This window comes from Nerophis ophidion, linkage group LG24 (assembly GCF_033978795.1).
Source record: "Nerophis ophidion isolate RoL-2023_Sa linkage group LG24, RoL_Noph_v1.0, whole genome shotgun sequence".
Classification (NCBI taxonomy): Eukaryota; Metazoa; Chordata; class Actinopteri; order Syngnathiformes; family Syngnathidae; genus Nerophis; species Nerophis ophidion.
In genome coordinates, this window is record NC_084634.1 from 32583936 (window position 1) to 32602549 (window position 18614).

General features: G+C 38.0%; 1 protein-coding gene across 1 annotated transcript; it reads left to right on the forward strand.

Moving 5' to 3' along the window:
* Positions 1-4280: 4280 nt before the first annotated feature.
* Positions 4281-14050, forward strand: LOC133541913 (enhancer of rudimentary homolog). The gene is made up of 4 exons (XM_061885636.1): positions 4281-4436; positions 4699-4786; positions 8484-8604; positions 12386-14050. The coding sequence occupies exons 1-4, from the start codon at positions 4434-4436 to the stop codon at positions 12486-12488; spliced, it is 315 nt and encodes a 104-aa protein (XP_061741620.1). The 5' UTR covers positions 4281-4433; the 3' UTR covers positions 12489-14050.
* Positions 14051-18614: the final 4564 nt, after the last annotated feature.

Below are 18614 nucleotides of genomic sequence, written 5' to 3' on the forward strand. Positions count from 1 at the left end.
CTTGAAACTCATTTGTATACTCTAGCCTTTAAATAGAACTCCTTTATAGACCAGTTGATCTGCCGCTTCTTTTCTTTTTCTCCTATGTCTGCCCCCTCCCTTGTGGAGGGGGTCCAGTCCGATGACCATGGATGAAGTACTGGCTGTCCAGAGTCGAGACCCAGGATGGACCGCTCGTCGGGACCCAGGATGGACCGCTGGTCTGTGTATCGGTTGGGGACATCTCTACGCTGCTGATCCGTCTCCGCTTGGGATGGTCTCCTGTGGACGGGACTCTCGCTGCTGTCTTGGATCCGCTTTGAACTGAACTCTCGCAGCTGTGTTGGAGCCACTATGGATTGAACTTTCACAGTATCATGTTAGACCCGCTCGACATCCATTGCTTTCGGTCCCCTAGAGGGAGGGGGGGGGGGTTGCACACATTTGAGGTCCTCTCCAAGGTTTCTCATAGTCATCATTGTCACTGGCATCCCACTGGGTGTGAATTCTCCCTCCCCACTGGGTGTGAGTTTTCCTTGCCCTTTTGTGGGTTCTTCCGAGGATGTCGTAGTCGTAATGGTTTGTACAGTCCTTCGAGACATTTGTGATTTAAGGCTATATAAATAAACATTGATTGATTGATTGAAAAGGAAATCTTAGTGTGTAAGTGTCTGAAAAACAAAGGCTTGAAGTCATAACTTAAATGTTGACGTTGAGCCAGACAGGTAGTCTCTTCTCAAGGATAGGGCTACCACTTTTGCATTCCGAAGTCCCAACTAGGGCCTCTTTCCTACAAGAAGTGATCCAATCCACCTGCGAAAATCGAAACTAAGGGGCCTTATCTTATTATGTGTTCAAACTGAATTACCACTGTTTACTTAAACTTGGTAGCGCATGTGTCATGATGAATAAGCCAAACGTTTTGAAAGTAGAAATGTTTGAATAGGATAAAAAATGCAATGTCAGAAGAAATTGCTTGTGAATGCTGAAAAGCCACAGCCCACCCAATATTCTAACAGTTAGCATGCTACCCCGGTAGGGACAAGTAACAAGAAATTTGACTAAATATGGCTAACATGCTAACAGTAAGCATGCGTCAAGTACCAACATATGTGACTCTGAGGTGTATACCTGCAAAATTATCCATGAAGCTAGCGTGCTAACGGTTAGCATATGTCAAGCATCAAAACATATGATTGTGAGGTGTATATCAGCAAAATAATTCAAAAATCTAATATGCTAATATTGGCATGCTAACAAATTACAGGTGACAAGTATTTAACATTTCAGGGGGGTCACCCACATCTGCGGTCCTCTCCAATGTTTTTCATAGTCATTCACATTGACATCCCACTGGGTTGTGAGTTTTTCCTTGCCCTATGTGGGCTCTGAACCGAAGATGTCATGGTGGCTTGTGCAGCCCTTTGAGACACTTGAGATTTAGGGCTATATAAATCAACATTGATTGATTGATTGATTGATTGATTGATTGATTGATTGATTGATTGATTGATTGATTGATTGATTGATTGAAATACCAACATTTTTACTCTTGAGTGTATATCTGAAAACATAGTTTTTGTTATTGTGCTAGCAATTATCTAACATTAGCAAGGAACACGTTGGCTTTTGAACTGTTTGAATCGGTTGAGAAATGTGGAAAATTTAGAAATTACAAACACCAAAACCACTGAAGTTGGCACCTTATGTCAACTGTAAATAAAACACAATACAATGATTTGCTAATCCTTTTCAACTTATATTAGAATTGAATAGACAGCAAAAACCAGATACTTAACGTTCAAATTGGAAAACTTTGTTTGTTTGTTTTTTTGCAAATATTAGCTCATTTGGAATTTAATGCCTGAATCATGTTTCAAAAAAAGCTGGCAAAAGTGGCAAACAAGACTGAGAAAGTTGAGCAATGTTCATCAAACACCTTTTTGGAACATCCCACAGGTGAACAGGCTAATTGGGAACAGGTGGGTGCCATGATTGGGTATAAAAGCAGTCTCCATGAAATGCTCAGTCATTCACAAACAAGGATGGGGTGAGGGTCACCACTTTGTGAACAAGTGCGTGAGCAAATCGTTTAAGAAAAACATTTATCAACCAGCTATTACAAGGAATTTAGGGATTCGGTCCGCAATATTATCAAAAGGTTCAGAGAATATGGAGAACTTACTGCACGTAAGCAGCAAGGCTGAAAACCAACATTGAATGCTCTTGACCTTCGATCCCTCAGACGGTATTGCATCAAAAACTGACATTAGGGTGTAAAGGATATCACCACATGGGCTCAGTAACACTTGAAAAAAACACTGTCAGTAACGACAGTTCATCGCTACATCTGTAAGTACAAGTTAAAACTCTACTATGCAAAGCCAAAGCCATTTATCAACAACACCCAGAAACGCCGCCGGTTTCGCTAGGCCTGAGCTCATCTAAAATGGACTGATGCAAAGTGTAAAAAACTGTGGATGTTGTGTCCTCCGGAACAAAGAGGAAAAGACCCATTCGGATTTTTATAGGCGCAAAATTGAAAATCCAACATCTGTGATGGTATGGGGGTGTATTAATGCCCAAGGCATGGGTAACTTACACATCTGTGAAGGCACCATTATTAAATTAAATTCTGAGTTAATGATTATTTGCAAAAAAAAGACATACCATTAAATATCTTGTCTTTGCAGTCAATTCAATTGAATATAAGTTGAAAATGATTTGCAAATTATTGTATTCTGTTTTTATTTATGAATTACACAATGTGCCAACTTCACTGGTTTTGGGTTTTGTAGAAAAATTGACAACGCATTTTAAATGGGATGAAATGTCTCGAGAGATGTGGAATTCCTAGACCAGGGGTCACCCACCTTTTTGAAACCAAGAGCTACTTCTTGGGTACTGATTAATGCGAAGGGCTACCAGTTTGATACACATGTAATAAATTGCCAGAAATAGCCACTTTGCTAAATTTACCTTTAAAAAATAAATCGATATATATATAAAAATGAGTATTTCTGTCTGTCATTCCGTCGTACATTTTTTTTTCCTTTTACGGAAGGTTTTTTGGTAGAGAATAAATGATTTAAAAAAAACACTTCATTGAACGGTTTAAAAGTGGAGAAAACACGAAAAAATAAAAATTTAATTTTGAAACATAATTTATTTTCAATTTCGACTCTTTAAAATGTTAAGTTAAACCGAAAAAAAGAAAAGAAAAACTATTTAATTCGAATCTTTTTAGAAAAATTACAAAAATAATTTATGGAACTTTATTAGTAATTTTTCCTGTTTAGGATTCATTTTAGAATTTTGATGACATGTTTTAAAAATAGGTTAAAATCCAATCTGCACTTTTTTTGAAAATATAACAAATTGGACCAAGCCATATTTCTAACAAAGACAAATCATTATTTCTTCTAGATTTTCCAGAACAAAAATTGTAAAAAAAAATTCAAAAGACTTTGAAATAGGATTTAAATTTGATTCTACAGATTTTCTTGATTTGCCAGAATAATTTTTTTGAATTTTAATCATAAATTTGAAGAAATATTTCTCAAATATTCTTAGTCGAAAAAACAGAAGCTAAAATGAAGAATTAAATTAAGATTTATTTGTTATTCTTTACAATAAAAAAAATGTATTTACTTGAACATTGATTTAAATTGTCAGGAAAGAAGAGGAAATAATTTAAAAGGTAAAAAGGTATATGTGTTTAAAAATCCTAAAATCATTTTTAAGGTTGAATTTTTTCTCAAAATTTGTTTTTCTGAAAGTTATAAGAAGCAAAGTAAAAAAAATAATGAATTTATTTAAACAAGTGAAGACCAAGTCTTTAAAATATTTTCTTGGATTTTCAAATTCTATTTGATTTTTGTCTCTCTTAGAATCAAAAATAACAAGCAAAGCGAGACCAGCTTGCGAGTAAATAAATAACATTTTAAAAATAGAGGCAGCTCACTGGTAAGTGCTGCTATTTGAGCTATTTTTAGAACAGGTCAGCGGGCGACTCGTCTGGTCCTTACGGGCTACCTGGTGCCCGCGGGCACCGCGTTGGTGACCCCTGTTCTAGATGTTTTTGGAAATTTCGGGGTACAATGGTAGCGCATGTGTCATGAAAAAGCCGAACGTTTTGAAAGTCGAATGGTTTGAATTGGATGAAAAATGTGTGAGAAGGAATTAATAATTAGAATACTATTTAGCATTCACACAACGAATTATTTTTACATTCACTCAATTAACTGAATGCCGGTTTCAATTTTCTTTGTTTTGAAATAAACCTTTATTTTGAAGCACTTTAATCTCACTACCGGAAATGTACACATTTCACTTCCGTTGGCTATTTTAGCGTAGCTAGTTGCTACGACGCAAGGGGAATTGTTCAACTTCGAGTTGTGTTTCCGCCGACTTCTTCTAGCCGAATAAACCACCGCGTCAGGATTCGCACAAATATGGTGAGCGGGTCTGTTATTTTTGACGTGAAGACGTAAATCTGCGGCTACTGTTGACGAGCCACTGTTGCTAGGTTAAGAAGCTAGCAGGCTAACTCGGTCCAACGAGCTGTGCTTAATTGAAATGTGTCCTCTATATACATTTAATATATTGAATTATAAATGTGTCTTATATATATACTTTTAGTATATTGAATATTAAAAATGCTATGTATCTCTTTAAAATTTACATGTCTCGCCCATTGACATTTTATCGTTCCTGCAGTCGCACACTATCCTTTTGGTTCAGCCGACCAAGAGACCCGAAGGCCGGACGTATGCAGACTACGAGTCGGTGAATGAATGCATGGAAGGTAGTAGCCCAAATCACTGCTTAAAGGCCTCCTGAAATGAGATTTTCTTATTCAAAAGGGGATAGCAGGTCCAATCTATGTGTCATACTTGATCATTTCGCGATATTGGCATATTTTTGCTGAAAGGATTTAGTAGAGAACATCGACGATAAAGTTCGCAACTTTTGGTCGCTAATAAAAAAGCCTTGCCTGTACCGGAAGTAGCAGACGATGTGCGCTTGACGTCATGGCATGGGTGTCAAACTCTGGCCCGTGCGCTGTGTGATTTAAGTTGGCCCTTGAGGCAATAATGAATTAAAAATAGAGCTGGCCCGCCGGTATTATACAGTGGCGGTGCCGCTGTATCACCGTATTCAACGCTAATTTTCATACTTGCCAACCCTCCCGATTTTTCCAGGAGAATCCCGAATTTCAGTGCCCCCACCGGAAATCTCCCGGGGCAACCATTCTCCCGAATTTCCACCCGGACAACAATATTGGGGGCGTGCCTTAAAGGTACTAATTTTAGCATCCTCTACAACCTGTCGTCACGTCCGCTTTTCCTTCATACAAACAGCGTGCCGGCCCAGTCATGTAATAAATGCGGCTTCTACACACACACAAGTGAATGCAAACGCGTACTTGGTCAACAGCCATACAGGTCACACTGAGGGTGGCCATATAAACAACTTTAACACTGTTACACCACACTGTGAACCCACACCAAACAAGAATGACGAACACATTTCGGGAGAACATCCGCACCGTAACACAACATAAACACAACAGAACAAATACCCAGAACCTCTTGCAGCATTAACTCCTCCGGGACGCTATAATATACACCCCCGCTACCAACAAAACTCGATTTTGCATGTCACTATAAAGTTATATAAGCCTTGCTTGTTCAATATTCAATGCAAAACTTGTTTGGGTCCCTACTAAAATGTTAAGTTGTTCAACTTTGGCCCGCGGTTTTGTTCAGTTTAGCATTTTGGCCCACTCTGTATTTGAGTTTGACACCACTGCGCCACGGGTTGTAGGGCTCCTCACATCTGAACATTGTTTATAATCATGGCCACCAGCAGCAAGAGCGATTTGGACCGAGAAAGCCACGATTTCCCCATTAATTTGAGCGAGGATGAAAGATTTGTGGATGAGGATAGTCAGAGTGAAGGACTTGAAGAAAAAGAAAAAAAAAGACGAGGGCAGTGGGAGCGATTCAGATGTTATTAGACACATTTACTAGGATAATTCTGGAAAATCCCTTATCCTAAATCCTGTTATCAAGATGAATGGTGTCACTTTAGAAGTAGTAGACAATTTTATATACCTAGGCTCGACAATCGGCAATAAACTCTCGCTTGATGTTGAACTTGACAGGAGGCTTGGAAAGGCAAATACTATCATGGCTAAACTAGCAAAACGAGTATGGGAAAACAACGCTCTTACTCAACATACAAAGATCCGAGTTTATCAGGATTGCGTTCTCAGCACTGTACTCTACGGAAGCGAGACCTGGACTACTTACATGAGACAAGAGCGTCGACTTAACGCTTTCCAAATGCGGTGCATCAAACATATCCTCAGTATTAGTTGGCAGCTCTATATTCCACACAGTGTCATTCTTCAGCGGGCTAATATCCATAGATCGAACTCTCTTCTTAGCCAGCGCCGTCTTCGATGGCTGGAACATGTTCGACGGATGGAGGACGGACGGACAACTAGCTGCTGGTTCCAGACGTGTTGGTCGTCCCTCCCTCCGGTTCAAGGACGCATGCAATAGAGATCGGAAGGCGTGTAATATTCCTCTAGACAGCTGGGAGACACAGGCGGAGAACCGAAATGTCTGGCGTCATGCGGTTGGACGGGGTATTGCAGAGGCTGATTTGAGGAGAGGCCAGCTCGCAGAGCAGAAGAGAGACAGGAGGAAACGTACTGCAAATACCATTGCACAGCAACAGCGGGACGAAGTCTCTACACATGTTTGTCCAAAGTGCAACAGGGACTGTCACTCATGAATTGGGTTGTACAGCCATGCTAGGTGTTGTCAACAAACCTGAATGTACTGTATCAACAAAACATCAAGTTAAAATGTGAAAATTATAATTATATAAGGGTGTTGTATAATTACAACACTCATTAAAATTGAAAAGATAATACAAATATCCATCCATCCATCCATCCATCTTCCGCTTATCCGAGGTAGGGTCGCGGGGGCAGCAGCCTAAGCAGGGAAGCCCAGACTTCCCTCTCCCCAGCCACTTCGTCTAGCTCTTCCCGGGGGATCCCGAGGCGTTCCCAGGCCAGCCGGGAGACATAGTCTTCCCAACGTTTCCTGGGTCTTCCCCGTGGCCTCTTACCGGTTGGACGTGCCCTAAACAGCTCACTCGGGAAGCGTTCGGGTGGCATCCTGACCAGATGCCCGAACCACCTCATCTGGCTCCTCTCGATGTGGAGGAGCAGCGGCTTTACTTTGAGTTCCTCCCGGATGACAGAGCTTCTCACCCTGTCTCTAAGGGAGAACCCCGCCACACGGCGGAGGAAACTAATTTCGGCCGCTTGTACCCGTGATCTTATCCTTTCGGTCATGACCCAAAGCTCATGACCATAGGTGAGGATGGGAACGTAGATCGACCAGTAAATTGAGAGCTTTGTCTTCAGGCTCAGCTCCTTCTTCACCACAACGGATGATACAAATAATTTACTAAAATAGGATGACAAAACTATTTAAATAAAAAAACAATAAACTGTTAATAATAATTAAAGACACAACTATTTACATAAAAAAAACAATAAACTGTTAATAATAATTAAACTACCATTACAAAATAAAAAAATTAAATAATTAAATTAAACATCAAATCGAAATAAGTGTCTGACACAAGCGTAAATTAGCATGGTCATCTGTGACTAAGCTGCCAAAGAAGATACCAGGGTAATTCTGGAAAATCCCTTATCTGCTTATTGTGTTTCTAGTGTTTTAGTGAGATTATAAAGTCATACCTGAAAGTCAGTGTCTCTCCCATGGAGGAGCCAAGAAAGTCGCAGCTGCCTCTTTGACAGCTGCAGGAAGAACGACACAAGCTCCGCTCATGTTTACGGTAAGAGCCGACTTATTACCACAATTTTCTCACCGAAACCTTCCGGTTGACATGTGGTAGAGAAACATGTTCGCTTGACCGCTCTGTTCCATATTAAAGCTTCACAACAAACAAAGAAACACCGGCTGTGTTTGTGTTGCTACAGCCGGCCAAAATACACCGCTTTCCACCAACAGCATTTTTCTTTGTAGTATCCATTATTAATTAAACAAACTGCAAAATATTCAGCAACACAGATGTCCAGAATACTGTGTAATTATGTGATTAAATCGGACGACTTTTAGCCGTGCGTGGTGCTGGGATAAAATGTCTGCTACAACCAATAACGTCAAAAGCACGCGTCATCATTCTGCGACGTTTTCAACAGGACACTTCGCAGGAAATTTAAAATTGCAATTTAGTAAACTAAAAAGGCCGTATTGGCATGTTTTGCAATGTTAAGATTTCATTATTGATGTATAAACTATCAGACTACGTGGTCTGTAGTAGTGGGTTTCAGTAGGCCTTTAAGCTCTCCAACATTACTAAGATATCCTTTTATTTTGCTTGCATCCTGTGTGATTTTGATGGCATTGTCAGTTGACATAAGTTTTCAATTATTCTACCTCATCCAGGTGTGTGCAAAATGTATGAAGAACATTTGAAGAGGATGAATCCAAACAGCCCGTCCATCACATACGATATTAGTCAGTTGTTTGACTTTATTGACGACCTGGCAGATCTCAGCTGTCTTGTGTAAGTGCCACACGACTAAAGTAGGTATGTGACAAAAAAAAAAGAAATGAAACCGTTGCAAAAACTGGGGGCTAAGCTTTCTAATGGTACTTATACAAATCAATCGCTTCTTTTTACTGGATTATCCAGTAAGACGATACAGAAATGTATGACCTACATTTTGGAACGCTAACCTCAAAACATCATGGCACCCTTATTTGTCAAAAATGCATTAGATTAAAAGTACCGTATTTTTCCGACCATAAGGCGCACTCTCGATGAACTGCTTTATTCAGGTCTATTTTCATACACAAGGCCAGTGGTGGGTAGTAACGCGCTACATTTACTCCGTTACATCTACTTGAGTAACTTGGGATAAATTGTACTTCTAATGCAACATACTTTTACTTTTACTTGAGTATATTTATAGAGAAGAAACGCTACTTTTACTCCGCTCCATTTATCTACATTCAACTCGCTCAGGATTTTTATCGATCTGTTAATGCACGGTTTTGTTTGTTTGTTTGTCAAATAGACCTTCAAAGTAGGATCTAACACATGCCTGTGTTTCACCAATCAAATATAGTCACTGGTGACGTTTGACTCCGTTTCACCAATCAAACAGAGCCAGGCGGTCACATGAATAAGTGCACACTTTTTTTTTATAAACCTTTATTCATAAACATTTGAAAATAATAATCAAAGTCAGTACAAAAACAGTATAAAAACCGTACAAAACAGCGCCAGGGGGTTGTAAATTCAGAATAACTAAAATAGAAAAAAAATATATAAAATAAACAAAGTGCTAAGCCATAGGCTCACTCAATCTCAGTAAAAAACTTAAATTTGGATCACAGCATCATCGTTTTCACAGCTTTTTGGTTGTTAGAAGTAGAGTGTTTTAATGTAGAGTTCTAAATCTTTTTTAAAGGCACAAAAAACAGGTCGGGTATTGAAAAACTGACATTTATGAATTTAAAACTAAGCCAATAGTATAATGAGGTTGCAAAGGTAAATTTCATTTTCAAATTTTTTTTCAATACAGTGTAAAACCAAATATATATTATTTAATATATATCATTGTTGTAGTTGCTTAAGAGATATTCCTGGCTCTGAATTTGTTAGTTGCTATTTTTGTGTTTTTGTGAATTACTTGTTGTTGTTATCATTAAACGAACAGGTTACTCATCAGTTACTCAGTACTTGAGTAGTTTTTTCACAAAATACTTTTTACTTTTAGATAGATAGATAGTACTTTATTGATTCCTTCAGGAAAATTAAAATTCCAGCAGCAGTGTACAGTGTTGAGATCAATTTAAAAAAAAAAAAGTAAAAAGTAAGTAATGGGGGTTTAAATGGAAACAAAATAGAGAAATATTACAATAAGAATAAAAAATAAAAAGCAACAATGGGAATAAAATAACAGTAATATAAGAATATATCAAGACAAAGTAGGCAGTTGTGACCATGTTATGAAAACGTATTGCACTGTTATTGTTTTGCATCCCCTGTCATCCTAGTACTCCAAGTATATAATTGAGTGACTACTCCTTACTTTTACTTTAGTAATATATCTTTCAAGTAACAGTACTCTTACTTGAGTACAATTTCTGGCTACTCTACCCAGAAATTGGCATTAAAGGGGTCATATTATGATTTTGTTTTGTACATTTAAAACCTTGTGGTCTACATGACATGTATTGGTGGTCGTATTCTGGAAATGTTGCATAGATATAGTTTTATAGACCGTTTTCAAGTCTAAGATTTTGTCATTTTGTGGGCAGGTCTTATTTGCGTGGCTCCACTTCAACCGCATCTTCATCTTTTGTTGTCGTTTTTAGCGCTTCCATAGCGAGACTACTGACCGATGAAGTTCAAACTAGGGTTGTACGGTATACTGGTATTAGTATAGTACCGCGATACTAATGAATTATTTTCAGTACAAAACAGTCTCTGAAATGTACCGGTCCCGCAACCCTCCTCCCGCGCCCGCGTCGACATTGCTGGTTTTACGAGCAGTGGAGCATGTTCGGCGGAACACAATCACAGAGTACTTATAAGCAGACACCGTGTGTAGACAGAAAAGGGAGAATGGGCGCATTTTGGCATAAAAACTAACAATAAAGGTGAAGTTATAACACTGAAACGCCCCACCGGACAAATAAAGTACGTGTCTTACAAGTATCATCCCTGCAGGATGACAAATAGCTAAACATGCTTCACTACACACCGTAGCTTACCAGTATCAAAATGTAAACAAACGCAATGAGTGGATGTTTTAGGAAAACAAAAAGATTTTAAGTGCGCCTTATAATCTGAAAAATACTGTAAATGGATTAGTTGAGTCAGTAACCCAAAGAAAATTACTTAATAAAATAAAAAACTTAATTGATTCATTTTTAATTAAATTATGTAACGACAGTATAATGAACAGAAAAATAGCTCTAACTTCAATATTTCCTGGAAGTTTTTAATGGCATTTTAAAGCAAATAATTATGCATTAGTATGGGACTATCTGACAGAAGTCGTGTTTTTTTTTTTTCTTGATGAAATGTTACACAAATGTTTGTTTTGTTTGTCCGAGGCAGAGCGGCGCCGGCAGCTATAATGGCCACACCAGCCTCACAAAAGCATTTTCAGGACGCTCAAAAACCATCATCGGGTTTTCGTAGTTGAGGATTATTCGTACAAATACGTAAACAAAAGTCTAAAACTATAAGTATAAAAACTAAAACTTACCACTGAGTATGGTTATTTTGTTCGCGTGTTGATATATTCCACTTCTTCAAATTACACCTGTAAATTTCCACTTCCACTGCGTCATGAACCCCTGTACTTTTCAATTGTTTAAAAAAAAAACAATGATTTGCATTCCAAACTGCCTCGTACTAAACGGTCACAAGCCGCCGCTGCGAAGGACTTAAGTACCGTATTTTCCGGACTATAGGTCACACTTAAAATCGTTTTTTTCCCTTAGAACTCGACAGTGTGCCTAATCTATAGAATAATTCTGGTTTTGCTTACTGACCTTAGTACATGGTAAAATAAGTGTGACCAGTAGATGGCAGTCAAATATAAGAGATATGTGTAGACTGCACTATGATGGCAATATGATTTAATAAGTAAAGAACACTAAAATTGTATATGCTCCATTGAAAATAAGAACATTACACAGGGCGCTCAAAAATGTATCAAAATGTTTTGGTACGACTTTGGTAAGCTAAGTAGCCGCACTGCTTAATGGATTGTCGGCACATTAAATTAACGAGTATTATTATGGTGTGTGTGTGTGTGTGTGTGTGTGTGTGTGTGTGTGTGTGTGTGTGTGTGTGTGTGTGTGTGTGTGTGTATATATAAGGTCAGACATATTATCTGGCGTTTTGTTTCGCAATATTCACGTCCTTGCACGCTACACCGCTAAAACAAAGATGAAGGTGCCGAAGGTGAGCCATTTATATAAGACCACCAACAAAACTGCGCATCCTAAAGCGGCTTGAAGATGATCTGTAAAACATAATCTATGCAACATTTTGACCAAAGAACCACCATTACGTGTTATGTGGACCGCAAGGAAGTGTTTTGAATTTAGAAGGAAAAAAATATGACTCCTTTGAAGCGCCCTGTAATCCATATATATGAAAAAAGATTAAAAATAGACCATTCGTTGGCAGTGCGCCTTATAATCCCGTGCGCCCTATGGTCCGGAAAATACGGTAGGTTAGCAGCTGATTGTCACATACCTAATTAAAGCACCAATTTGCTTGTGTATTGTTTCAATTAATTGCTCTTTTTGTTGTAAAGTTACAGAGCTGACACCCAGACATACCAGCCGTATAACAAAGACTGGATCAAGGAGAAGATTTATGTCCTGCTGAGGCGTCAAGCTCAGCAAGCAGGGAAGTAGAAAGAAGTCTTATCGCTTTTGTCCTTCTACACACATCTGAAAAGGGTATATTGTGTAAAACATTTACATTTCAGTTATTTTCTGAGATATGTGTAATGGGACAACGGAGTACGGTAAAGTGAGGATGCCCATATTTTATATTGGGGAAGGTTTAGGTTGTAAGGCACACGTTTGTTACCAGATACATTTTGAAAATAGACTTCTTTTAGCAAAATGAAAACATTTTACCTTCCTTTTTCTCTGTCATCTGTCCTCATTTTAACGAAAGCCAATAAATGTGTTGTCATTTACTGTATACCGTATTTTCTGGACCACTAGCCGCCCTGTTATGTAGGCCACGCTCACCTAATTTTTTGATTATTTGTTTTTCCGTATATTAACCGCACCGGACACACAGTGCAGGTCGAACGTTAGGACACACCTTCTCATTTCAATGTGTTTTCTTTATTTTCATGATTATTAACATTGTAGATTGTCACTGAAGGCATCAAAACCATAACACCTGTGAAGTGAAAACCTTTTCAGGTGACTACCTCTTGAAGTTCATCGAGAGAATGCCAAGAGTATGCAAAGCCGTAATCAAAGCAAAAGGTGGCTATTTTGAAGAAACTAGCATATAACACGTTTTTAGTTGTTTCACCTTTTTTTGTTAAATACATAACTCCACATGTGTTCATTCATAGTTTTAATGGCTTCAGTGACCATCTACAATGTAAATAGTCATGAAAATAAAGAAAACGCATTGAATGAGGAGACGGTGTGTCCAAAATTTTGGCCTGTACTGTATTTAAACCTTTATGTTGTGAAATGATATTTACATAGAAAGATTTTGTGTTTATTTACATACATTAATTCCAGCGCACAGCCACCGTTGCTGCTCACTGCTCCCCTCAACTCCCAGGGAGAGAGTAATTTCGCCACACATACCGTGTGTGTGTGACTATCAGTGGTACTTTAACTTTATACCGTAATTGTTTCCAAACGGTGCCTGTAACATAGCAGTCCAACGCTTGATCAAACAGTACAGAAAAGTTATGGATGTCTTTATTCGTTCTTTATGGGATGAATAAGATTGTCCTTTTATTAATAGGGTCTGGTACGTTTCTTCTTCCGTGTACATTACTTTGTGAACACATTTGAGTTTGAACAGTTTCTTTAAGTGTATCATTTTAGTTTGATTGCCATTCCGTAATAAACCATAGATCAGCCGCACATTTGTATAAACCACAAGGTTCAAAGTTTGGGGGGGGGGGGACTATTAGCTTTTAGTCCAGAAAATACGGTAAATTAATTTAATAATCATGTGCAGATAGAATATGGTTAATGTCAACAAACTGACCATGACCTCTCACAATTACATGTGTCCCATACATCCATTTTCTATACCACTTGGCCTTTTTAGGGTCACATCTGAGCTGGAGCCTTTTACAATGTTACTCTGACTTGCAGTGGTTACTTTATTTGTGCTTAATGCTGTTGTTGTCTACCATTTGTTTTACTGTCTGTTATTTCAAGGAAATGGCAACAACAGCTTGTTTCCTAATAAAGTTTTGGTATCAAGACTGTCCTTTCATTCTTTACCACACAACTTTGAAGTTGTCAGGGCATTCACTCGATCGCAACTCGACTGTTCGGTTTGTCTTAGAAGACATTCCGCCTTCATCAATTCATGCTCAAGATTGGTCAGATCTGGTCTAGTAGCCGCTGCCAAAACCCCAACAATTTGTGCTTCAACTCAAGGATGTTTCCACCCTATTGTAGTGAAAAAAGAACAATTGTTGAGATGCAAAAGAGTAACCCTACTGTGTTGGAATATAAATAGTGTTTTTTTTGGCACCAGCTACTAGACTAAATATGACCAATCTAAGTCTTTAAGCATGAATTCATGATGCCTACTCTGATGAGATGCAAAAACGTCTTCTCAGACAAACCAAACAGTCCAATTGCGATGGATTGAATGCCCTGAAAATACAATGAGCTGAATGAATGAGAACATCCATAGACTATTTTAAACTTAATTTATTTCTAGTTTTTAAACTAGCAATATGCAAATATTATTTTGCTCAAGGATGTTTTTTCACCGTATAAAAATAATGCAAATATTTACATAAAATGTAAATACAACTGGTTGAAAAAAGTTTGTTTGTTGTTGGATTTTATTGTACTGTACTAATTTTAATCCATGATGCATAATGAAATTACTCCTAGTTCATAAAAAAAAAACATTAAATCTACCTCAGTGGTTTTCAAACGGTCTGGTAGTAGAGCCATATAATCACTTGATTAAAGTAACTGTTTTATTTCCCAATATTCAAACAGTGTTACTGTTCAATACTGAGTGTAATGATACAGTGACCAACACTATTACATGTCCACAATACCACAGATACTTACTGCATTTAGGTCTCTTTTCCACAGACAAACACATACTTGTGTCCTTAAAAACGCAGACTATTGCAAACGCTGTTCCAAAACTACGTGTACACTGCACACACGGAGACTTGGGATGACTGTCATTTTCAAAGCTCAACATGTTTGAACGTAAAATTACTGCCCTTTTTACTCAACGTTAATAAAAAAGACATATCAAAATGGGCTTTGCGACAATGACATTCAGCTGATTAGGATACGATCGCTGTCGAATATGTGGATGGAGATCGTTAAAACCGTGGATATGTGTTTTTGAAACGATGTCCACACAAGCACGGATGGTTTCAAAAAACTTAATACGCTGGGTTAAAACGATCCTCATCCACACAGGTGCAGATTCAAAACTGTCTCAGTCTACGCACAAACACATACACCTGCTGTCATCCACATTTTGTCTAATCAGAAGCCTGGAAAAGAAGCCACAGCTGACTTGCTAGCATTACACCTCTGTTAATATCATGTTTATTTTGATATACTAGACATGTTTTGATTTACACAGGAACATTATGAATCTTTCTTAATGTATAAAGCATGCATATGTGCCTGTGCTGCTGAAACGCAACACTTGCGGAATAATATGTTTAATCAGCAACGTGGTGATTAATTACAAGTCCAATGAAGTGTAAATTATTTATAAAATCAGTGCATACTACCAAGGAGCCAAGGAAACCTGAATAGTTACATGTAAGTGCCTAAAGCGCACAGACTTGTGGAATTGGAAAGCATTTATTTATCGATATTGTGATGGATTAAATGTGCAATGACGTGTATATTGTCTTTAACATCTATACACACTTGCAAGGAGGAAGCTACATCATGTTTTTTTTTAGTCGCTCGGTCGCTTTACATGGTCACAAAGTACCAGAGTTGAAAAACAAGTTGCCTCTATATTGAAGCTATTATCATATTTATTTGATTTATGACACCTAAAGACTTCCAAAGTTTGTGAATAAAAAGATATGATCAAAATAGTATCAATCTCAAGGAGATTCCCGAGCCATTTTGAGAAATATTGAAGAAGCCAGACGTCATCGCAGATCCCTTCCCCACCAACAACAATGCAAATCGTGCGGACTTTGTGAGAGCCAACAACGATTACTTTGGGCAAAATTATGATCCAGAACCTTATATTCTTGATCGTCAATATAAGGAGGATGAGCTACAAGTTTTAGAAGCTCTGCTAAACAAATCCAGTTTTAGGGAAAAACTATAGCTTCATGTAGCAGTATTGCTAAGTGATAAACAAGAAATACAAACTACAAACATAATAAAGTGATAGCTTACTGTACAATGTCTGCTCTCACTTTGATATCAAATGATAGGATGTCAATGAACAATTAATCATGATGCACACTAAAGGTTAAAAAGGAAGTCTTCCTGCAGACACTGTCTTCGGTTGTGCATGCTTGTCTCCATCTACAAATGGACATTGAATGTTACAGATGAACAGCTTCTAGAATTCAACGCTAAATCCTCCTATAAACCGGTAATGGCGATAAATGGCTACTTCGCTGTCTGTATCATTGCGTCGCTAAGAAATGGTTTGTTTGCATTAGCGCTTATAACCTCGCTAAAATTTGGTTAATACTCAAGATAATTTGGAATGTTATTTAGGGATTTGTGGGCAAAATAGAGAGCCACCATTGACTACATTGTTAGCGGACTTTTTATGTATTTATTTATTTACGACTTAGAATGCATAAGAAAAAAAATGTGTTATATAATTGTTGGGTATTTCCAGTATGAATATGGTCAGAGTGCAGAAGCGTTCCCATTGTGACGTCAATCTCCGAAAATAGCCGAAAGTATTTGGAGTGGAATATTTGAAACGGCTGACTGAATCAGTGATGTTTAAACTGTGTTTTTACCTACATTGCGGATTATAAATATGATTGTATATGGTTTAATGGATACAATGAAACAATTAAGCATATCAAGTCAACATGTTTTTCCACTCCACTGGTAAAAGTTGGTGGAACTCTTCACCTTGGCCAGCGTTTGCAATAGTATGCGTTTGCGTGTGGACAAGAAGCCTAAACGGTAAACACAGAGATGAGTATGCAATTAAGTATCCGTGTTCGTTTGGACATGACCGAAAACGTCTGCCTTGTTTTTAATGAATACTTAAGGCCTAGTACGCTACTGCATTTTAATGTCGCTCATTATGGAGGTAAATGGCGAGCCAAGTTTTTTCGTGGGTTGTACTTGGTAAAAAAAGTTAATCAACCACTGATATACCTCATTATTACGAAATAGTTACTAAAAAAACAGTACTTTACACGTAATAGTCACTTTCATCATGCACTGTCCCTTTAAATGTGGCGGGCTGTCCTGTTGTTGGTGTGCAGGAAACCCCGTACTGACTGTTGGGGCCCAAGATGGCTGAATACTCACGAGGGGACTAATAATTCTAATAACATTACTAATATTTGGTTAATAGAGTTTCGTTGGCGGGTATTGGGTGGTTCTTTAGAGGGATTTGTGGGAAAAATAGAGAGCCCCCATTGACTACGTTGTTGGCGGACTTTTTATGTATTTATTTATTTACGACTTAGAATGCATCAGAAAAATACCAAAACAGCTGACTGACATTAGTGCTGGCGCATAATTTTGATGCGTCTTGTTTTTCTTCTTCTTCTTCATTGTAGAGTGTAAATCTCAGCATATTTATGTTCAAACATACAGTAATCCCTCTTATAGTGTGTTGAAAGCCAGCAAGGCAGTGTTGTTGAGATTTGGAAACGACAGCACACAACTGTGACGTCATCAGAAGAGTACGAGTCACCGTTTTGAGCTGCGTACACTCATTTGCTAACTCTTGTTTGCAAATGTCTGTTTTTAAGGACAAGAGTACGCGTTTGCATGTAGACAAGAAGCCTAAACTGTAAACACAGAGATAAGTATGCATTTATTAAGTATCTGTGTTTGTGTGGACATGGCCTACAACCTTGTTTTTAATGAATACTTAAGGTCTACTAAGCTACTGCATTCTACTGTAGGTCATTATGGAAGTAATTGGAGAGGCAAGTTTTTTCTTGGGTGGTACTTAATAAAAAGTACAACAACCACTGATCTACCTTATTGTTGTGAAATAGTTACTTATAAAAGCAGTACTTTAAACGTAATAAAGTCACTTCCGTCATGCACTGTCTCTTTAAATGTGGCGGGCTGTCCTGTTGTTGGTGTGCAGGAAACCCCGTACAGACTGTTGGGGCCCATACTCATATTGGACTAATAATTCTAATAAAAACAACATTGCTAATCTGTGGTTGATATTCAGGTCACGGTATGTATAAAGAGTATTGTTGGCGGGTTTTAGGTGGTTATTTGAGGGATTTGTGGGCAAAATAGAGAGCTTCCATTGACTACATTGTTAGCGGACTTTTTATGTATTTATTTATTTACCACTTAGAATGCGTCAGAAAAATACCAAATACAGCTGACTGGCATTAGAACCGGCGCATAATTTTGATAAGTATTTATTTTTTAATTCAATGTATAGTGAAAATATCAGCATGTTTATATTCAAACATACATTAAGTCCTCTTGTAGTGTGTTGAAAGCCAGCAAGGCAGTGTTGTTGAGATTTGGAAATGACAGCGCACAACCGTGACGTCATCAGAACAGTACGAGTCTCCGTTTTGAGCTGTATACACGTATTTGCAAACTCTGGTTTGCAAAAGTCTGTGTTTTTAA